Genomic DNA, 24,216 nt, shown 5'->3' with positions numbered 1-24,216 from the left:
AATGAAGAAAAAGATGGACCAATAAGTTAGGGGATGAGCATTATGCTTCTTATACATCAATACAACAGATTTCAACATTTCTGAGCTAATTATCCAGACTTTCCTACTTCAAGTCCAAGGGGTCTTTCAGCCAGAACTGGAGTTACTTGACACGCACACCAGAAGAGTTGTGCTGTCCCAAAGGTGCTGCTGATGGCACATGGTGCAGGCTACTGAGAGGACAGGGGATATCATCATCTTTATGCTCTGAGAAAGAATGCTCCAAAAGGCAAGGAAGTGGATGCCAATGCTCTAGAACATAACAGCACAGGTTATATGACATCTCTGAAGGATCTGCAGATACTGGGGTAGAGTGTGAACAGGTAGTAGCTCTGCTTCTCCTGTACTTTCACATTTCAGCAGACCTTCAGCTTCTTGCCTAAGAACTTTGTGCTCTCTTTCATCACAAATTTGATGGTTTTAGTCAGACAAGAAGAGAGAATATTCTTATTACTGTTTTTAAAAACATACACACACAAATTTGTATAAAAGAAATGGTATCAACCTCAAAAACAGAACTAAATATTCACACAATTACATCCTAAAAGTCTACAGAAAATGATACACAGACTTCTCATAAATTTATTTTTTTCCTACCATGATTCTCTAGTTCTATGGGTACTCCTGAAAAAGTGTCTTACAGATGGCACACATCTCTAATGTGTTCTTCTCCCCAAAACACTGAGCATCTGGCATGCCTACTGTTTAATTACACAACACGCTCGTGCAGGAGAAAACATTTGCAAGCTTGGAATCTCATGCTCAAATTCTGATTAAATGCAGTAGCAGGAGTTATTCACAGTCAAGGAAAAAGTTTTCAAACAGAAGCAAAAACACTATTAACACACAGCCAGCAGATCTTGAGTAAGTTTCTGTATGTGCTAAAATAGCCATTTTAGAAATCTGAAGAGGTTGAGAGGATGCAAATTTTACAAGAAGCTGTATGACAATTTTGCTAAATTGTTGAAGAACACTGACACTACAACTAAAGCATTAATTTACTTTGGAAAACAACACAGTCTAGCTTCATCTCTGGAACTTCAGGTATGAAATAAACTATTACCCTAACCTCCCATCTTCAAAAATACGTATTGAAGTAGTTCATCTCTAACTTTTCTACTCTAACAGAATGTTCCCGGGAAGACTGACACCCCAAATTCTTTTATCACTGAATAGTGCACTCCCTCTGCTGGCACAGCACAGACCTCACACCTCAGCAGAGGAGGTCTGTGCATGACACTTCTTCAGATGTACACCTGATGCAGCTCTGTTAACTTAAATGACTTCCTTAAGAGAAACTTTCCTTAAGAGAAAACTCATTAATAACTGACTTCTCTGATTAAATCCTGCAGGGGGCAAGAAGACACCATGGGTTGTCCTTCTCGGCCAACTAGAAAATCTGTACTTGTCAGACTCACAGTCATTTTCCGGGAGAAAGGCTTCTGAAGACTCACTGTTATAGCATTTCTAACTTTCCAGCAAGTAGTTCTGAGATGTCAAATAAAACACACACAGATGTAAGAGCTTGCTGACATTACCAATTCCCATTCAGTCATACAACAGCTACATTTTTATTGTTTGTCTATGTTTTAAAAAGTGTGAGAATCTTATTAAAGCATTGTTTTAAGAGGTACTATGCCTCCTCACATGGAAACCAAACAGAGTTTAGACTCCCCAAAAGAACTGTACTAGATGTATTTAGTAATTGACCTAATCAGAAGAGCTGCAAAAAAAGTCAAATCTTTTGAGCCATCTTTGAATCTTCTAATATTTCAGCTTTGAGGCAGAAGGTTAACCCATAGCTACTAGAGATACAGTGTCGTGCAGTGTATTCTGTATGCAGGTTTAGCAGTGAATAGTCACAAGGAGTTTCATCAGCACACACTGGTAATACACTAACAGCGTCCCTGTGACTTGTAAGCAGCTATTTCCTCTGTCCTTTTCAAGCTTTGATATACTAAGAGGAAAATCTCATTTTTGAATGGGCCTCATGTTAATCAGCAAGAGAACAGCCATATGTTTTAGCCTGAAGTCATGCTGATTTCTTCTTAATAAAACCTTCAGTTAAAATACCAAAAAGTGAAGGTAACTTCTGAAGTAAAGTTAATGCAAGCTTCTGTGAGTTTGGTTTTCCTTCTTGCTCATATATTTTGCAGAAAATATGTAAGTACCTTCTCACTATAGTGTACTAAAACCTTAGACACGCAGAACTAAGGGCTGCCCCCCCCAAGAAACACAGATGCAGGGGAAGAAGAAAGAAGCATTTACAAGGACTAGAAGAACAATTGTCAAGAAGCATTAGGTGCTGGTTTATGTACTTACCTTGCTCCTTTCAAATAGCTAATAGGCATCTTTGCAACAAATTACATTTCACACAACAATCAGAACAGTCCAATATTACAATTAGAACTGCTGGGTTTCTCCAAGACATAAAGTGAACCTGTAACCTAACAGGTCAAAGTAATTCCCTCAGACCACTGAATCTAGTTTTCTGGTTTTGAATTAAGAAGTGTTGGTAACTTACCTTACAAACAGACATGATGTTAATGTTAACCATTTTGTCGATCATCTGCAAGAAAACAAAGTTTTGGGGTTTACTCATTTTAAGTTATTTGAACAATATTTATACATCCTCTGGGTTTAAGTGTCAGGATAAATTATCTGCCTTTTCTCCTTGCCTACCTGCCCAAGTATCAGGAACAAGTGCCAGGCTTTCAAAGAAAAGTCTGTGAATTGCTCTTGTTCAGGTTGCATCTTTGATTAGGGACTTGCATTAAATATAGAACCACACAGGTGTATCACACTGACACTATTTCCTAACACTACTCAGTACTTATGAATGTTAATAAATTCTTACCTTTGACACTTTGTTTTAAAATTAACTACTTATTTCATTCTTCACCATTTCAGTGACTTTAAGTTTATTCAGATATATTTAGCAACACTTAAGCAGAAAGCACAGTGGACCCAGTGAGCTACAGGGGTTTCAGAAAGAAAATCATGCACCAGTGAAAATGTTCATAATCAGAGTTTTCTATGTATCCAGTACAACCAAGATTGTCCCTACATTATGAACTGTCTAAAATGGTCATATTAAGTGTTGTAAGTGTTATGGACTAGGCAGCTTTCATCCATGAAATTGCTTGCTCCCCCCTTCAGTCACATAAGACTGAAGTGCCCCAGCACCAGCTAAAACAGCTCATAAATAACAGCCAGATGAGACCAGGGACAGGAGCAGAAGCAGCAGGGAAGAGTAGGTAAAGAACACCACCAAAAAGTGAGACTGCCATCATCAGCATCGTGTTATGCTGCTTATGGAAATCTCCAAGCTTTTGAACACTTAATTCTAATCAGAAAATCTCATTTTATGGGTTCCTTAACCAAACCTAAATATTTCTGAAATATCTGCTAACCCCAGTAGAACACTAGAAGGTACCACAAAAGCACTTACCTTCTCCAGCTCTGGAATATCAATAAAATATTCAGGATAAGCATAGGATATTCCCACATTGTTGACTGAAAGAAAAGGATGAATGAGATCACTTGGATGCCCCCTGATTAATGGCAATTTTCAAGCAATTAAATGCTTAACACGTTGTATTTATGACATTCTAACTGCTTTGGCCGGGTTTCAACAACTGTAAATAGCCCCGCGCACAGGCGGTGGAGGGCGGGAGCACACGGACAGGCCATTTTAATGTGTGAGCGTTAATTCTCCATTGTTCACAAGCTGCCGAGTTTAACACCTCGCACCCACGCCCCGCAGCGCGGGGGCACGACGCTGCCTCTGACACGGACGCGGGTGTCTGCGGCGTGTCGAGCCAGAGAGCAGCTGCCTGGCGGGACAGCAGGCGAAGCCGTTTCACACGGATTTTTCCGATAAATCAATACAGCAAGTGCGGTAAGAGCCCAGCCGCACTCCCCGCGGAGGGAGCGGCGCGGCGGGCGGGGAGCGGCGGGCGCAGTGCGCGGCGCGGCCGGGAGGTGGCAGCAGAGCCCAGCGCGGCCGCGTCCCGCACCGCCCGCCCCGAGCGCCGCCGCGCCCCGCGGGGGAGCCGCCGCCGCCGCCGCCGGGGACCCCGCGCCGCTGCCCGCCCTCCCTGCGCGGAGATTCCCCGCGGGAAACCCTTCTTCCCGTCACCCTCACAGCTGCATCGAATTACTTAAACCTCCTAGATTTGTTTTTTTCAATACTTTACACTGGCACGGTTTTATTCTCGGACGTGAAACCAATACCCATTCTCTAAATCCCAGCCCCAACAGGAGAAAACTTCTAATTCTGTTCGAAAACAGAGCTGCTCTGCAGCCTCGAACTCCACAGAGCACATTGATATGGAGACAAAAAGCAGCAACCAAAAGGGATCTCCGCTTCCTAAGTATCTGTTGTTCATCTTACGCAAGTGAATCGCGTGACATGTGGTTGCTGTGGCAACATTTTACATTTATATAGTGTCTTACACCCCAGAGAATCCCAAAGTGCTATGTATGCTCAGCAGCACTGTGCACCTCCAGGCAGGAGTCTGCACGGGGACAAGAAACGTCGTCAAAAGGCACCGATGTCTTTTGAAAAAAATAAAATAAAATAAAATAGCCCCTCCATCTGTGCCAAAAGCTATCGTTTTAAGATCCAGCCTGAAAGATAATTTAAGTATCAACAGAGATGCAGGATGTGCAAGAAACAGGAGGAAGAGATTCTGGCAAAGTGAGCCAACTTCATTCGGAATTCCCTCAAGCTCTTTTAGTCCAGATTTTAGTGTATAAATGGAAGTTCATTAGTCATGCTGTGTGTTTCAAATTTTTAGCTTTTAGATACCCTTTAAAAATTGAGGTGAGGAATTGAGGGGAACTGGGAGTTGGCAAATTCCCAGCAGACATTTGCTATATTTAGAAAGGGTGAAAAGTTTTTAAAAGGAAGAAGATCCAGTCTGGCTACTGAAGTGAACCAAATTTTTTTCTTCTTTTCATCCAAAAATAAACTATTTTTCGTTCCATCTCTCTGGAAAGGATTTTGGCTATGAATTGTGGCAAGGTTATGAGACTAACCTTGGTAATTCTGTCCAAATTTAGAATGCTTATATGATTCATGCTACAGAGACAGTCACACGGAATTCACACCCCTTACTGCTGACTGGGTCCCATTTTCTGCAATCCTCCCTGCTGCAAGTTTGTAAAAGACCATTAAAAAAATCAGGTTTTGGGTTTCACCACCATATTTTAACTAGAAAAAATGGATAGCAACAGGGTAAGATACTGTCCATCACAAAGTCTTTTCAATAATCAAAGCTATTTAAGAATGGCAAAAGGAAGATTTCCCACCTCTGCTTGTTTAACATATTGCTGTAGCTAGCACATGTTCGAAGTCACTGACAGACGCTGTTTTGAACACACAGCAAAACATTATGCAAACTCTTTTAGCCTTCCTACGTGGGTGAGAAGAAGCTTCTAAATAAGAAGTTTACAAGGATTTCAATCTGTAAGTACTTTAGTTAGACTCTGTGCAACTCCATAATTAGAAGCTCATTCTTGAGCAGTACGTGTGGAGACTCCTATGTCTCCAAGTATAAGGTTAAAAAATAATCGGCACTGATCACTGGCAACTGTGCTGTGCTACCAGTGCTTCTCATACCTGCTGTTCCAGATCAGACCTGAAAGAAGAAAATATGCTGGAACCTGAGAACTCAACCCTTCTGGCTGTTCTCATTTAAATCCATGTTTTCCCTCACACTAACATAGAAAACACAGCTCAACAAAAGCTACATTCTGGATTCCAACAAATATTACAGAATTTAAAATATAAGGCACTAAAGCACGAGATTAATTACCATAAAAGCATTAAAATGCTATCCTACTGGAGTAGCTATCATCTATGTGGAAAAATTACATTGGCAAATGGTTGCTATTAATACAGCTATATCTGGGGGAAAGCAAGCACCCACATACCATGTAATCTGGTGATCTTGGGCAAAAGAGCTACTAAAACTGCAAGGGACTAGTCAAAAGAAAGGTTTTTGTAAACCTACACTGACAATGGCTGCAAGGAAAAAAAAAAGCAGCAGAGGAACTCAGCTAGAGAATACACAACTCTAGAGCATTTAATTGCCATTTTTACCATGTTTTAAGCCAAGATGCTCAAGCAAATAAAAGCAAGAAGAAGGCTCTGTTCAAGGAAGATGCTTTGTTTCCCTTTAATGAGCTTACACAAAATTTGACACACACACACACTGCTTTAGTGCCCAGTTTGTGCAAGGCTATAAAAAGTCAGATTTTCATTATTTTGTAAATCACCATAACCTAATCACAGCCTAAGAAATAATAAAAACCCTTCCAGTGTGGATATATACCTTGCACACTAAAAGGTTTGCTGGTGTTTTGAGACATTTAAACCATCCACCATTCTGCAGCAATTGCTATGTGACAGGCAGCTTGCAAGACTTACACTCCCGGAGTGGATTTTGACAGGACAGATTAGAATGTACATTAATTTTACTCTTCAAAGTTTCTTTATAACTTATTTCCTTCAGAAACAAGAAACAAGGCATTCACAGCTGTGTCACAACTACCTTTACACAAAACACATCCTTGGCAGTTGAAGTTACTTCAATGGCTTTGAATTTTTATAGCAATTAAATACTGGATGCCATGAGTTGTGTGTACTCAAGTCTGTTAAAAGTAGTAGGGAGCATTCTGGGGTTTATCCTTTAATGTTATTTTTAATTGCATTTTTGTATTCACTATTTTCTTAAGCATTCTTTTCAAACATTGTACAACAAGATTCATCTATCAGCAACAAAGTTCATACAGTATATTATCATGTATATAACAAATTTGTTTTGAAATATGCCTAAAATACCCCACAGTTAAAGCTCCAATTACTGCACTTCAAGTTAGTAAAACGAGTTTTGTAGTGAGGAGTGCTTTATCAGATGACAGGTACTAGTAGATGTCTGAGCCACATTTTTTTTCATGTGTTTAACCATCACAGGTTCTCATCCCTATACTGACTAACCACAGAAACACAGGAAATGAACAGACATATGTGTTTCCAAGCAGGGAAAAAAACCCAACACCAAAACAGAACACCAATAAGCAATTGCATTTACTGCACTGTTCAAAAAAGATTCAGGTAAACTGCTGGTATGTTGAAACTCTTCCTAGCTTGTGATGAAACACCTATATGAAATCACCTCAGTTCTACATTTGACAAAGTAACTGGAGGGATCACCTTGTCTTTTCAAGGACTCCCACACCACCTACACTCCTGTGATGCAGCAAACCATACTCATGCATACAGTGCTCCTATCAGCAAAAGAAACACAGTTTACCAACATGGCCAGAAAAGGCTTAGGACTTTTGAAGCAGGACACAGTTACTTGATGTTCTGTTGTAATGATTGAATTTCAACAGCTCTGTAATTAAAAGTTCATGGTTCTCCCACAGGACTGTACTCCTAAACTTTATATCTCCTAAGCTAAGTATGTGAAGCTTGCTTTGGGTCTAAGATGGCATTAGGTCATAGAATCATAGAATATTTTGGGTTGAAAGGGACATTTGAAAGTCATTTAGTCCAATCCCTGAGGTATCTTCAGCCAGGTCAGGTTGCTCAGAGCCCCATCCAACCTGGCCTTGAATGTTCCCAGAGATGGGGCATCCTCCACTTCTCTGGGCAAACTGCTCCAATGTTTCCGTATCTTTTTCTCCTTTATAGCTAATCTAAACCTACGCTCTTTTAGCTTAAAGCCATTGCTCCTTGCAACACGTCTACTAAAAAAGCCCTGTTCAAACTGTCCCCATCTTTCTTACAAGCCTCCTTTAAGTAGTGCACAAGCACAGCAAGGTCTCCCCGGAGAGAGACTTCCTCCAGGCTCAACAACCCCAAGTGTTCATGTCATGGTGTATGCAGTCAAAGGCCTCTAACAATCACACATTCAATGAACATCATACTTCCTAGAAAGTAGGTACACATGCAAGTATTGTCTCATGTAGTGTATCAACAGCAAGCTAGAAAACATCTCAAGCATGCAGCAACATAGACCTAGTCAGACAAATAGCAGCTTTTGTGAATTAGTCTCAATAAACTTCAATATGGGAAGATGTTAGCAGGCAGGTCAAAACAAAACACCACAATGAAAGATTTAGAAAGACAGATACAAACCTAAAACACCAATCTCTAGGCCTTCCAATCCTGCTTTGATTCCATTGTAAATATCTTCTCTCTCTCCAAAGTCTGCCACAATGACTTTTGTTTCCACTTTGTACTTCTCCCCTAGAAAAAAACAGTTTCGAGAAGTTTAAGTTTGAAATAGTTTACCATTCAGATATTAAGACTGTATCAGTTAATTAGGTTTCACAAAACATTTTAAGTAGCTAGCATTACACAGGAACATTTCCACCTCTGCAAGACGAATCCTTGAATTTTAACATTACCTGCATGGAAGTTCATGACGTTAAGTAACTTCTGATGAGAACATAAATTCTCAAATGATTCTGTACATTTTATTTATAAGGGACAAGAAAGGTGGCAAGATAGCAAAGTATACACTTTTGCATAAAACAGCAAAAATGGAGAAATCTGGAAGCACATGTACACAACAGTGTTCAAGTCCAGCTTGACAAGAACATTTTTTTTTATCTTAAGCCAAATGGCAAATTAATTGCTTCAGACCAAGGAAAACAATTCTGTATTGCCTTCTATTTTCATTCTTATTTCTGGTCCCATAAAACTTTTTGAATCTTTAGTTTTTTGAACATGTACCAAAAAGGGAACGTGTGGGTGAACAAGAGCAGAACTTCAAATTTGATCATTCCAAAGTCCTTCTGATGTGCTGTCATCTCCAGCCTTACTAGAACAGGAAAAACACATGTAGGCAACTACATTTTGAAAAACAAGAAGGAACGTAGTAAAAATGCTTCATATAAAAAGCAACTCTGCTTTCATCACGCTAAATTATATTGAAATAAAAGCAGTACAATGTCCTCTCAGACTTCAAAAGAACAGAACAGTATCTTATAACATCGCAGCATCTCTGTCCTGCTGCACCCGACTCCCACCCCAGCATTCCTTAAGGGACCTGTATACAGCTCGAGAAGGATTTTGCAGCACTTTGCCCCCAGAGCCATTCATAAAAACCAGTGCCATGTTAAAGGAAAAGAATCATTCACAAAAAAGATTAGAAGCAGCCAGATTCCCATGATGCTCCTTCCCATTCAAGGGAAAGCCGTGACTCCCATGATCCTGCCATCCATTCATGCAGAATCATGAATCTACTAAACTCACTGGTTTGCACGCTGCCTCCCCTCCCCCCCCCAATATCCCTAATGGCAGATGAAATTATTTCTGCTCCTTTTCCCATCCTCAGCCTCTTCATCTCTCCTGAACAGCTGCATTGTTTAAAAATCCCCTGAGAGATGTTGCTATGTCAAATGACGACGTAAATAGCATTAAGCCCCTACTGCAGCAGCAGTCTTGTGATCGCGTCAGAAGAAAATCAAGTTCAACACTGGAGGGGGGGGGCATAGAAATAGTCTATTTTTGAACACAGCTGTGTTTAGCACACACATTTGGTTTTTTACAGGACACAGAATTAAGAACAACATTAGAGGCTCATCTCATACATGCAAATGGACTGAACAGGCAAAGCCCAAGTCACACACGTTACACACGTGCCATTTTTAACTGTTTTGTGGGATCTGCAGCTGTTGCCACTCAGATGCTTTGTGAAATGCAAGCTGTTTAAAGGACCCAAACACCATTCTCACAAACTTGCTCAATTGGTACTGTCCTTTTTATACTAAACACTCTTCATAAGGATTGTTACCAATCCATCTTCAAATCCCTACAGAGATACTGAGAGGACTAGGTAAAGACAAATCTGAATGCTATAAACATAAACAATGCTATAAATGATATACATATTACTTTACATAACACTATAAATAGAAAACAAAAATAAAAAGTGTTCACACTACCATTTATATTAGGCCCTTCTTTGAGCCTTTAGAAAATTAGCAAAGAGCCATTACACTAACGGTAGTTAAGCAATACTCCTATACAAAGCTGCAGAGAGTGCACATTCCAACATATAAAACCATGTGAGAAGTAGAAAGCTGCCCACTAGTATAGCCAGAGTGGACAAGGTCTTAGTGAAGTTGCTCACACAAACATACAAGACTGTCTTGCCCCTGCAGATACCACCAGTTGACCAAACCCTTCCTTCCCACTTCACAACAGCTTTCAGGTCTCCTCTAACTTTTTCATACCCTGTGCTCTGTCCCAGAACTTGGAACAGGTGGGAGGATCCCCTACCTCAGTAAAAAGGCTACGAGATACACCTGAAAAACCAAATGACAATGCAAATTGCATTAAGCCACTTCCATGTAAACTTGGTCTAGTAGTCAGAGCATGAGGTGCACAGAAGAGCAGGTGTACTCTGCTCTGCATGAAAAAATGGAAAAGGGAATTTCCTTGATCTTAAGGATTAAGATGTTCTCAAACAGATGGGCTGCAAGACAGAGTAGAGCACATTCCTATTTTATCTGCCAAAAAGACACTGAGATGTAGAGAAATAGAGAAAGAAGCAAATAGGCTATGCCCTTATCCAGGTTATCTAGGATATCAGGTATCTGGGCTCCTGCTGTCCAAGAGAAAATCTGAAACTCCTTAATGGAGCTTTCAGCTTGAGGACCAGGAGATACTTCAGAGCCACAGGGAGTAAAAGGAGGGTATAAGCCAGTTTTTGCAGCCACAGCTAGAGGATCTGAAAGAGCTATTACCTGTCAGCATGTCCAGCATTCCTGATGATATTTTGAAAAGTGGACCTGATGTTTTGTCTTTGGAACTGGTATTTCAAATACTCCTTAGCAGGAAACTAAATATTACAAGCAGCACGTTATCAATAGTTGTGAAACAGTCAGTCATCACCTACCCATAGGATAGGAAAGGAAATTCAGCAGATCTCCTTCACAATTCCCAATTCTGACACACTAGTGTCCCAGTCATCTCATTTACTAAAAAACTCAGTTGAGAACAGTATTGACCCTACAAATAAGTTTTAACCTAAACATTCACATGTCCAGCGAATTTCCAGGGTCCATATTACCTTAGCCAAGACATATGATAATTGAGCAAGATACCAACTGTGCTCAACAGTATCCTGGTAAACCAAGAAAAGCAGACATGATCCTCTGCAATCACAGCATCATTTGAGAAGTTGTGGACTATGAACAAATTTTCACAGCTGTGGAAAGGCTGAATGAACCAACAGTCCCAATAGTGATAGAGCAGGCTGGTATAAACACTACATAACAAAAAGATGAAGTGAACTTTTGCAGAAGATGCTGGGATGTATTCTTCCCAAGATCCAGAGAGCAACCCAAGAACAGAAACTCCAGAGGCAGAGGCACAGTGCAGTCCAATACAGTGGTCATGCAAACAAAAGCAGTACATAAGATACACACTGAAAGGGGAACATAAGATAACTGAAAAAGTGCCTATTTTTGCAGTGGTAAAAGAACTGCTGACCTCCTGAGTCACGTTCCCATTGTGCATTTCTGCACAATACAGGATGAGACAGTCTGGAAACAAATACACTATTTAACTACATTCTTCACACCATCAGAAGCACAAACACTTTCACATACAAGCCCTTGAAGGACACATTACCTTCAGTATCCTCAGAAGAGGACTCCAAGTAGTGTCTGAAACCTTGGCTGATGTGTTACTTACTCAAAATAAGTATAAAAAACCCCTTACAACCATCTGAGGAACAGCCAACAGGACAACACTTGCCTGATTTCTCATTTAAGCTCGGCAGCTACATCAGCAGGTGAAGCAAATGTTTAATTAATTCCAAAGGCCAGATATGTCTGACTTACAGAAAACTTAGCCAGTCTTGCTACGCAAGGAAAATGCTAATCTTAACTATCGGGTGAAGTAGGGCACACCTTGTCTACTAAAAAGATTGACTTGCAAAATAACACCACATTGCCTAGAACACCAGGAAAAGAAGATCACACTGTAATTAAAAAAAATAAAGCAGAAAGCTAGAAACTACAGTGAGCTAAACTCTAAATACACTATTTAACTACATTTTTCACAATAATAAAGAACTGTAAAATGCTGAGGAGGCAAGCATTTTCAATTTTTTTTAAATTTATTTTTAAATATTTTTAAGCTTGCAAATAATTCAAATCAGCAGCCCTCCTGAAATCTTGGTTCTTGGCTAAGAAAATGCTAAGGAACTTTTCAGACACAGATAAACTGGGCTTGAAAGAAGGTTCCCCAAGAGGGGCAAGCCTGTGTACTTGGATGCAACAGAAAACAGACACCGTTTGGTAGTCAGGAGAAGCAGCTCAGTTTACCAAAGAGAAGCAGTGTCAGGGTTTCTATCATGCAAAGTCTTGCTGGGACACAAGAAAATTACAAGATCTTCATCCCTAAAAAAATAACATTAGTTCTTGAACCACCTGTTTCAAAGTAGTTTGCTGGAACAGCTTGAATTTGCACCAAGTACATTGAGGCAAATCCAATAAACTTTGCAATGGAGAGGTTCGAGGTACAAGGCCCACACTGTAAGCAGGTAGTGGGAATGGCTCTTCCAAGATCAGGGAAAGAACATTAAAAACTCTTTCTAGAACTGAAGCATCTCACCACTTTACATTCAAAGCCAATATAAATATTGCCATCACAGTGATACAGTAAAACACAACTGCTTGCAGAAACATAAAAAGTCTCATTTGGTCTTTAGCTTCAGGATGGTCAGAGAGTCTAAGCAGCAGAAAAATAGCTCTCCATTTTTCATCATACAGGAGAGAGCAAATTTGTTTAGTCAAGGAGAATCAACTACATCCACAAATAAAGATGCCATCTTTCCAGTATCTCTGCAGTGGTAAAACTCATCCTAATCCAGCACCCAGTCTCCAGAAGCAGGGTTTGTAACCTTTCAATATAGGGTAAGAAGCTGAGAGATGAAAGCAAAACATTAAAACCTCCTGCTTTTTAGTACTCTATCTATGCAGGACAGAGATGGAGAATTTAAGACTATAGAGTGGCTGCTGAGAGCTCTACTAAGGATTTGGTTGGTTTTAAGGGAGAGCCATTCATTTTGGGAATGTATCCAACTTGAGACTTTCAGAGTTCACAGAAGTAACTCACAGTGTCATGGATGGATGGAATCTGTTTTCCAGAAGTACTAAGTACTTCCAGACTAGTGGTAGCAGACTGCTATTACACAGTGATATATCCACCATGCAGAAGCATTTTAAAATCAGCTGGGTATAACAAGAGCTAGTTTTTTCTGAACATTTTGAAGGGTCTGAAACTCTAAAGTCAAATACTCATAACTGAAGAAATTGCTAAAAGGAAGCTCTGTTGCACCTGCTGCAAAGGAAGCCTATGCTGTTCCTGCACAGCTTAACATTTCTGCCTACAATTTAACAGTACTTGCTATGTTTCCATAAATTTCCATAAATTTAAGCATATGCATGTGAACACTTGGTCAAGCCCCTAGGAATAGGTTCCAATTCCTTTCATTCAAGTACACATGCAGGACTTCCAGGGGATTCCTTACATACTGCAATAGTTGTACATGTAATCACACAGAAACAGCTTCCTTTAAAAGAGATAATGTTTTTAAAAATCTAATCACATAGAGCTGTAGAGCAGATAAAACAATGACAGATCTTAATTTAAATGTTCTGTTAACTTTAAGTTTCAATATACAAAGATATATAAAAGTCAGTTCCTCACTTCTCAGCTGTCATAGATGACTTCAGCTCTCCAAGCCAAAGTCCAAAAACCATTGAGCCATTTGGGTGTGTAAGTTTTTAATGTGTATGTACAGTACTACAAAACAGAGGGAAAACACACTTTATTAATAACTGCCTCCATTTGCGCTCCTCTGACTGCCATTACATCAAAATACATTACAATTTCTAAAACACACTAACCAAGTCAGAAACACATTCTGAGCAACGCAGGATCAATCAATAAGGCCATTCACCCAAATATTATGCTCAGCATTGCAAGCTTTTCTAAATCAAGCTTGTTCTAATTACCAAGCTAACTAAAAACACAAAATCAAGCAGCCTGTGACAAACAGCTGCAGAGGCTGGCAGCCAGGGGGGCTGCACACTGGAGTGCTGGCAGTGTTTGCAGGGACTGCAGGCAGCCAGGCGAGCTGAGCGCGGTGCTCCCCACGCGCCCCTCAGCCCGTGTGCCAGGCACGGGGGGCTCCCAGGCACCGCACGTGCGGCTGCCCTCGTGCCGTGCCATGCTGTGCTGTGCTGTCAGCAGTGGTGATTCCCAGAATAGCTCTCTGCACCAAAATACCCACTCTGGCTGAAGCTGCACTAGGAGTGGGCTAGGGCACAATGCTGAGCTGTTTCAGGGGGATGCACAACGTGAAGCGTGGGAAGGTTGCTATTTGTAGTAGGCAGCTTCTCAAACTCTCCTTCCATCTCTCCTCTTTCCCCAGCACTATTTTCAATCCCCCAGCAAGATTTTTTTTTTTTTAATATTCATTGATGTATTTGTTGTTACTAAGCATGAAAAGAGCTATTTTTAATTCACTTAATCATTTTAGGAAGGGCATATGGACTATTTCCCATCCTTCCTGTAACATTTCCTTTCCCTTAATGCCATAATTATTGTCTGTGACAATGTGTACACCTGATATGTATGTAAATTCATGAAAACATGAATTTTGCATCACTTTTTGCAAAATGGAGTCTAAATTCTTCAGCCATATACTTATTAGAACAGTAATTATTAAAAAAACCCTAACACTTTTTTTTTTCAGATTTAAGCTCAACAGAATGAATTTCAGAAAGACCAGAAAAAATATACTGTAAGAAGAATTTAGTGTCACTTAAAGAGACTGAAAGGTGTCATACCATGGATTATCAAAAAAAATGGTGCCCTTACTCTCAAGTCAATTTCAAGACATTTAAGTCAGTCACTCTGTTTGAATTAAAGCAAATTTTAAAAGGGAGACAAGTTTCTAGGCTAATTCAGCATTATCTTTTATACCTCCAATTCAGCATCCACAGTAAAATGTTTGCTGTATCCCAAAGTCAGGCACTTAAAAGGACAAGTTTTCAGGGTTCTTTAAAGTATTACTTGTAAGGAAAAATCCATTGTTAATTAGTCCCCATCTACTGCTCGAAGAAATAGAGTAGCCAACTCAGCAGTGGAAGTGTGGCATATGCCTAAGAAGTTACAGCAGGCATACTTTTATCCAGTAGCTACACAAATTTGAAGATTTTTTATTTCTCATATTCAAGGATATTTTTTTAAAGAATTTGTTGTACAGAACAAACCGACTGAATTTCCTTTTCTTTTGAAGAGCTACTAACTAGCATTTTTTACCTCACCACAACATATTCCTGAAAAACCATAGAAGCCATTATCACCATTTCCTCAGTAGAGAAGTCTTTCAGGGATTTTTACAGCTTTGACAGATAAAAAGGACTTGATGTAATGGAACTTAACCTGCTAAAAAAGTGACATAAGACTAAAATACACATTCATAGAATGAAGTTGCAGAAGGAAGACAGCACTGTTTGCACCACACAGTCCTTTCTTGTGCCAGAGAGAGACCATTCCATGCAGAGATACTTAAAAGGCCTAATTTTAAGTCTCTTGGTAATAGAGCTTCCACCAGTTGGCTTAAACTAGACTTTCAAAACAGACTTTCACCCAATCCAATGTGAAAACAATCCAATACTTATCTTTTCATGTGATGTTCAGCTTATTTTACACTGAAAGTGATAAGCAGTAGATTGCAGCTTACACGTTAACAAAAGGTGTTTAAAGAGGTTCTTGTTTTGGCATCCCTAAAGGCTTATGTTACAGACAGGTCGTTAGCACAGACAGGCATTATGTTTCTGAGTATTACAGAAAATGCAGAGTGTCCCCCCACACAACTACTGCCAGGCAGAGGCAGCAGGGACCCCAAATGTTTGCAGGGAAGACAATTTCTGGTTGTTCACATCTGGGTTTCAAAAGTACCAAGGAAGTCACTTGCCCATTGATCCAATTACCTAACATGTAAAGCTTTAAGACTCAAGAAACCATTAGCTCCAAGTTCGTCCTGATCCTACAAGCACAATATGCAGAGTATGTGAGGAGAGGAAGAGGCTACTTCTGCTGTGTTTACATTCAGACAAGGAACCCAAAAGTACTGAATTCACATTCAAATAACCCTCATACATTCCCTTCCCTGGACTTTCTGGGATTACAAACTATTAATAAGTACTGCATAGAAACACACTGGCAGTGGGGTTCACAGCAAGCACCTTCTTTCTGAAAGAGGCTCACTCAGTCCTGCCAGGTGTGAAAAAGCACCATCTCCTAGAGCTTGTCAGCTCACCTACTGTTTTGTAGGATCCATAACACTGACCAATAAACTTCCTGGTTTTCATCCTTAAAATCACCTGTGACATGTGGTCTGTTACTCCATATGCTGACAGATGTTATGGAAAGGAAGTCCTTCTGCAAGGGTATCACTGGGCATTTGCAGAACATTTCACTTGTGGATGGTCCTACCAGATTGCTGCCTCAAAACTCTCCTAAGAGGTGAAGCAGTTCTAGGACTGTATCCTGTAGTTTGCAGGACATCTGTCAAGTGTGGCTCTCTAAGTACTCTCTTCAATTTCTTTAAATAAATCCAGATAAAATGTCACTGAGAAAACTCAAGGGATGACAATAAAAAAAAGAAGGACTAAGGGGGGAAAATATCCAGCCAAAACCACAGAAGCAGAATTCTGCTTAAAGAAGAAAAAAATTCAAAATTAAAAAAAATCTCCCTTTCCAACTTCTCTATCTTTTGCATCAGGTAATTTATTAATTTGTTAATAAATTAAATAGAAGTTAATTCTGTTTGAATCCTCTGTCCACTCCCTACAGTGCCTGCCAACTGCTCCTTTACTAAGTGGCTCACACAAGGCAAAACCAAGAGAACTTCCTTCACTTCATCCAAAGGAAACTTTCTTCAGAAATGAAATCCAAGAGCTCATTTGGAAGATCCTTGCACTACAACTTTATGTGAAACAAGTCTAAAATATTTTAAGCCATTTTGTCAAGTTCAAGAAATTTATGGGGATTTCAAGTATGTCAACCTGAACCTGGCTCAGGTGATAGAAGGCTGCAGACACATTCATTCACCTTAAAATAGATCACAAAAGGTCAGAATAACTGCCAGATTCACTTAGTCTTCAAGTTAAGCTCAGGCAAGTGAATCTTGTCATTTTTGTGCAAAGAATGTCATTTCTGTGCAAAAGATGTCCCCTTCCTCTCAGAACTTGTGTGCATTTCAACCACCTCTATTAAACACAAATAATCTTACTTGCCAACTCCAAAATGTGAGCAGGATTTACTGGGGTGCAGCAGAGAGGAAGTCTGAGTGACAGGGCAGAGATGAAGGAGCCAAGTGCTCCAAGGGAGGGGCAGGTGAGCATCTGCAGGGGTCAGGTTTGTCATGGGGGCATGGCCCAGTTGCTGCAGTGGGTCATGGTGAGGGATGGGGCACAAGCACAGGGGTCAGCATCATGTCTGCTTCAGAATGCTGCCCACAATCTGGTTACCAAGAAAGCATAGAAAACTGTAAAACCCACCCACCCAATGGAGAAGAAACATTTCTGGGTTTGGCACCACATCCCATTTTTGTACTCAAAAATCATGCTAGAGTAGTAAGAACACAACAGATCCTGAGCATGACAGTTATCAGTTTATGACACCCAAAATTTTAGGGTTAGAGAGTAGTTCAAGATGAAGCTACTATGACCAAGCAACTTAGATACACTACACACTGGGCTGAGGAAATGTATTGGAATGAAATAGCTACATAGATTTTTGCAAAATTGCAAAAAATCTTTATTTCCTTATAGAAGAAACTTGTATTTTCTTATAGACATCTTAGCAGAATCCAGGTTTTGAACATTAGTTCCCAATGCATGTAAGGCTGCATGTATGTAGTTCCCAAGTATGAAAGGCTTACAGTGTATTCCAATTAAATATTAATTTTGGAGAATACATTGGAAAAACAATTGATTTCTCTCACTTCAAACAATTTAATTGGAGCAAATTTTATCATCTGGGTGTATGAAACACTAAACCACCAACTTTAAAGAAGTAAATAGGAATTTCCTTTCATTCTGTAATAACTGATGACAAAATCTGCCATGCGGATTTATATGCACTCACCTAGAAGTAAGTAGCTATTCAGACTTCTAAGTAGAAACACCAGCAAGCAGTAGCAGTTTTTTCCTGGCTCTTGCAGCTCATGCTCAACTCCATGAAGTGTCCTGTGAAGGTACCAGCTAACAAGGGACACCAATACCAAATTCTTTTGATAATTTCCCTATAGACAAACCGAAGTTTTTTCCTTGCTTATATAGTCTGCACTACATTCTTCATATCACAGCCCCTAGGTAATGAGTTTCTACAGCAAAGTGGTTCTCAATTCCCTCAGGATAAATGTATCCAGTGCAGTAACTGAAGCTTTTCTGTCTGCAAATCTGTGGTTCAAGAACCAACTGCTAGCACAGAGCACCTGAGATGTCTTGGACCGTGCTCATTATTAAATACAGCAAATCAGGGAATAGACTCATTATGTGGCATTCAAACAATTGTCTCCATTCACAGAGAAATTTTCTTCCTGATCCTCCCTGAACATTTAGAAGTGTTTAACAATGCAATGCAACAGACACTTCAGAAAAGTGGTGGAACAGTGAAACAGCATGAACTAAACTAGACAAGCCTTTTTTACAGTGACCTTAATAGTCTGTGCTTGGGCATGACAACTTGATTAAAAGATCCAATATATTTCCATAAAACTTATATAATTCCTCATAATGGTTGTCCATGACAACTGAAAAGGAAATTCTTAATTTTTTTTTTTTAGCCAGTGGCTGATACTCTATTTCTTAATAGAGTATTCCTATTATCCTATATTCTTCCTATTCTATCCTATATTAGCCCTATATCCCTATTTCTTTTATGGCAAATCCCATAACACCTAAGTACTCTGCAAAAAAAAAAAAAAAAACAAACAAACAAACAAAAAAAAAAAACTTTAAAACATGCTTGAACACATAGTGAAAAATCTTATAAACTCTTCAAAAACTTGTAATTGACCCCCTAATTTTTGTGGCTCAAACTGAGCTGTACATTCAGAACATCTGGTGTTCCTGTAACATCAGTTCAGACACTTTAATGTGCATATGCACATTAAAAAAAAAAAAAAACAGCTCCAGGTCAGCTGGCATTTAACATGCAGAAAGACATATGAGTATTTCCCTTATGATGGTGGTTATACAACTTGTATTTTGTAAATAGATGTCACTCCTAGTAGAAGTCTACCCTATGAGCAGACGAGTCTTCTGAAATAGAATGAACACAGCTGAGTCTCAAAACCCCTGTCATTATTTATGGCAGAGTGTATCTGCCATTCAATAGGATAAGCATAAGACTGATTAATGAAAAGGAGGAGGAAACTGAAAACATGCACAGAATCACACAGCTCAAAGAACCTGAATCAGTTAAACAGCCATTCTTCCTTAAAGTGATTAAGAGTCATTACCCAAGAGGAGCAATTTGAAGAACAATGGACCACCATCAAGAAGTTTAAAGTTACCTTAGAAGCCTGCAAGGGAACCATTTAAATAGACTTATCATTAAAATTACACACTTAGCATTAAAAAAGTCACCCACTTTATATGTGACAACATCTGAGCAGACTTCAGAGACCACATGGGATCTGTCCAGATAAAACCTAGCAGGATCTAAAAGTGCAACCCAGGCTTGCTTGTTCATGTAGACTATCCTAATCCTTCACTATATGCCACGATGAACAAGGTATACTTTTCAGTAGCTCAGTGTTGTCAAAAGAAGTGTTCTGAAAACCCAGCATGAGTCATCTCATTTCAGAATGGTTTAGGAAAGGAAGCAGAAAAATGTTTGGGTGAGGCCTAACAGTAATTATGTATTACAGGCTGCTTCACATAGGGAAATGTACCTATGTTTTTAATCTGAGAACCTCCCCCAGCAGCTACCATGTAAGTGCTGAAAGTCAAAGCAGTAGATTTATCTATCTTGTCAGCATCGTGCTTAATTCCCAGGGAGAAAGAGATCCCCAAACTGTTACTGAAAGGGTTATGAACACTTTCAAGAAGCTTGTCACTTCATGCATAGGTGTTTGATTCCAGAACAAGATTATTTGTAGAAACTTCTTTCAGTTATAGTTTGACTTAGCAAAACAGCTTTATGTAACGTTGCTAGAAACGTGACTGCACATGCCCACACAAATGCAGCAAACTATCATCCAGCTACTGCAGTGAACCACCAAAAAGCACCACCTTGTTGTAGCTTCCTTCCTTGTGGGCAGCAAGCATCAGCAGTTAGACAGGTTACCCAGGCAGTGACACCTATTCTGCTGCATTTACACTGTCACTAGATTGATCAGTGTCACAGGTAGGTCCAGACATTGCAGTGACAGCCTTAAATGAAGGCTACTAATGAACAATGCCAATTACTTCCAAATCAGTGGAAGATAGAACTTGATGACAACTTTGCTTTAAGAAGGAATGCTCTCCACAACTTAAACATACACATAAGAAAGAATAACTTTCTGTCTAGAAAACAGTTTGATATGCCATCTTACACTGGACACTCAAAAGCAGAAATAGTGACATTTGTATCAACAGAACGGTATGCCCTGACTTTATACATCTAGTACAAGAGCAACTGTTTAGCACGTTGAAGTCCTTGAGTTTCTGAGTCATTCTTCCTTTCACTCAGCTATCCCTTAGAACTTCGTACAGGGCAGTGTGTTGACTCTTGACTTAAGGGATTATGCTTTATAGTAAAACAGTGCCACTAACAAAGTCACAGAAATTTTTAGTAAATTTAAGCCGAAATTATACATTCATGACCTTGGAAAGAGAGCAGTTCTTACCACTATCTGCATCAGGTACACAAACCATTTTAGAAAGCCTAAGAAAGACAAGGGAGGGTAGCACGAAAGCATAATCTTAAAGGTTTCTTTGTCGTTATGCTGAGAAACCTTCTTTAGAGTACACAACTTCTACTCCTGCTTATCAAAACCTTTTCAAATGCTTACATTTCTCACTTTATCTTGACATACACTGGAGAAACTAATATGCATTAAATATGCCTTAATAAAAGAGATATCGATTAGAAGAGGAATTCTTGTGGGTTAGATTATACTTTGCTCTGATTGGAAAATCATTTGTCAGCATGAGACCTAAGGAAGCTTTTTACTAACTGATCCTGTAGAAATACCCATTTGTGATTGAAACACTGAAGTTGCTCCCTTATTTTTCCATTACAGCCATTTACTACACACTTTCTGAAGAAACAATCCCTAATGCAGTTTCTTAAGCACATTAACTCATTCCATATATTCTTATAACTATGAACACTTATCACCTCAAAAGAGCTTACAGGTCTCTAATCTAATCCTTGAGTGGTTTATTCAAACAAAACAAAAAAGAGGAAGATGGGACAAGCTATCCTCAATAAACCTGTATACTTTGTAAGACAACAAATAAAGAAAATGCTTTCAACAACTTCTAGTAGGAAAGAAACCACCCTTATGGCTGGAGCCATGAAATCAAACTTGCTTCAAACAGAGAGAATATTCAGATGGAGAAATGACTTCATGTTTCTTGCCTTTTTATGATTTTAGACAACTACTACTATGTGAATAGGTGGTATTTCAGTCTGGCCTGGTAAGCTATTCTTATGGAAGACTAACAGTTTTAGGAGTACTTATTCCAGAATTAAGCCCTATTGTTCTCAGAAGTTAAATATGAACAGCTGTAAAATTGAATTGCAAGGCCTTTACCACTTATATCTGTAACATTTGCACTGTGCACAAGAGCAAACTCTTTTCAAAATCAGAGCTGCATATATTAGCATGCATGAAATTCATGTGCAATTGCATTTATTTATAAGCATGCCAGTGAAGTTTAGGGAAAAAGTTTAACTCACTTATTTCAGTAGAAACCTGGTCCAGTTTTTCTTTTGACCTACTGATTAGAACCACCTTCATTCCACGTCTTGCCAACTGTAAGAAGACAAAACAGGAGACATTAGAATAGTCATAAATCACTTCCAAGTTAGTATCCTAATCAAAGAAATTGCAAGACTCATCAAACATCTCAACTGTATATGACCGGCAACTCTGAAAAAAAATACAATTTTAAATAGATACAAAGGGGAAAACCAGGATAAATCCATGTTATTTCTTATTTAATTCCCTTCACACCATGCTATCTTCTCAGTCATCTAATATAGGAGGATAGGCACATTTATAAAATAGAAAACAAACTGTGGATATTTTACAGAACTTCCACTACCTCTGCAAGTCAGAGCAAAGACATTATTACCTATAATGAAGTTTAACATGCCAAGTTAAGATATCCACAGTCACTTGAACACCTGTGTTGCAGCTCAATACTTCCTCCCTTTAGTAAGGCTCCACTCTTACATTGTACTACTCATAGGTATTAAGGTTAATTTACTTCTGAAACTCTTTAAGGGAAGCTATCTGAGGAAATTAGGATGGGGCCAGAGCATACCCTGGTCATTGAATCCAACCTACCACTGCAAGTTTAAAACGAGATCTAACAACTCAATTGAAAAGTGTCTGCAGAAAGACAGTTACATATTTAATTACTCTAAAATGAATATGATGTAGTATGTGACTACTATAAGTAGAAACAATATCTCTACCCACAGTTCAAAGTGGCTCTGCCTTTCAGACACTTAAGACCTACACATAAAAAACATGTATGTTGCCATTACTCCAATAAAACTCCTTCACTGCCTTTGGAAGCTGATGAGAATGGGACGTCAATGGAATTTAAAAAAAAACACAATCAAAAAAAAAATCCCAATCAACAAACAAAACACACAAACCCAAAAGCCTCAAAACACTACAACAGCAACAATCTGAAGTGGTTTAAAGCCATGTACTTTTCTAGTAGGAATATGCAAAGCAGTAGTGATTCTTTCAGAGGTAGGGCAGAGTTCATCAGTGAACTCTCTACTTTCAGATGCGACCTCTAAGCAGTAGAAATCTCACACTAGATCTCATGAGCATAGAGTGAGGTGTGGTGACACCAAAGACATCATAGGAATCACTAGCAAACAGCTGCCAGGTTCAGGCTTACAGGCAACTTAAGCCTTTTGCTCGAGGAAATGATGTGGTGTTACAAGAATTACTGTCTAAGAGGGATGAACACATCCAGCCAACTGCAGATAAGCACCTGGCTCACTGGAACACACTTTACATGAAGCCCACAGTAGGCCTGGAAGGCACCAGGAAGACGGAATAGCACTCTCATTCCACAGGATCAAGGCATTTAAGGCCATAATTGCCTAACCTGCTAGGACAATCTGACAATAATCAACTCAGAATCCAATAACTGTTGTCCCATGAGGCAAAAATCCCCAGAGATCTTCCTCATGGATGCAAAGCTCCAGACTGCTGACAGAAGAGTTTGCTCTCTTTAAGCATTCATGACCTTGGGCTCTCAGACTGCTTCAGTAGGTACCTGGGCTTAATGGAAAAGTATTCATCTGTACCTGTCTCAAAAGCCAAGGAAGTAAAGTGATGCCAATACATCCAGTCAATGGAACCTCACCACATTTAGAGAATTTCCACCACAAGGGCAAGCTTGAGAGAAATCTCTGCTATGTTCAAACTAAAGGGATGCACTCTGAGAAGTAGTTTCCAATCTGAAATTGGAAACCCTTTTGCAAGTGAAGCTCTAAGTAGAAAGCACATAAAAGAGCCAACAGAAGACCCTGTAACTAGGAACAAATATCACTAAGAGAAGTAATCAAGCTTGAAAAAGATACAGCACTTGAGAGCAAGTTCAATTAAGGTGCATGATGAGCACTCTGCCTTCACTGGTATAGACCTAGTTGGTTGAAAGGAAACACTATCATCCAAAGAGAGATAATGATCCCTAAGATCCCAGTTATTAATTACATTTTTATATAGGAATCAAGGAAGACCCACTTGCTTTGTAGATAACCTGTTATTATACCTGTCCCTTGGGCCAATATCCTGAGGGTCCTGAAACGGCTGAATGACAAGACCTTAAAACTTCACATAAAATCTCACCCAGAGTAGCATATGTTGGGAAGCT

General features: G+C 39.4%; 1 protein-coding gene across 1 annotated transcript in view; it reads right to left on the bottom strand.

Moving 5' to 3' along the window:
- The window catches only part of HSD17B12 (hydroxysteroid 17-beta dehydrogenase 12), an 83,098-nt gene that overhangs the window by 24,838 nt on the left and 34,044 nt on the right, over window positions 1–24,216 (bottom strand). Inside the window, 4 exon segments of the mRNA XM_030240022.2 lie at window positions 2,564–2,608; window positions 3,491–3,555; window positions 8,192–8,302; window positions 22,049–22,124. Of these exon segments, the coding sequence (XP_030095882.2) occupies window positions 2,564–2,608; window positions 3,491–3,555; window positions 8,192–8,302; window positions 22,049–22,124 (297 nt within the window).

This window comes from Serinus canaria, chromosome 5 (genome assembly GCF_022539315.1).
Source record: "Serinus canaria isolate serCan28SL12 chromosome 5, serCan2020, whole genome shotgun sequence".
NCBI lineage: Eukaryota > Metazoa > Chordata > Aves > Passeriformes > Fringillidae > Serinus > Serinus canaria.
Note: the sequence above shows the minus strand (reverse complement) of the source record. Positions and strands in the feature narration are given on the sequence as shown.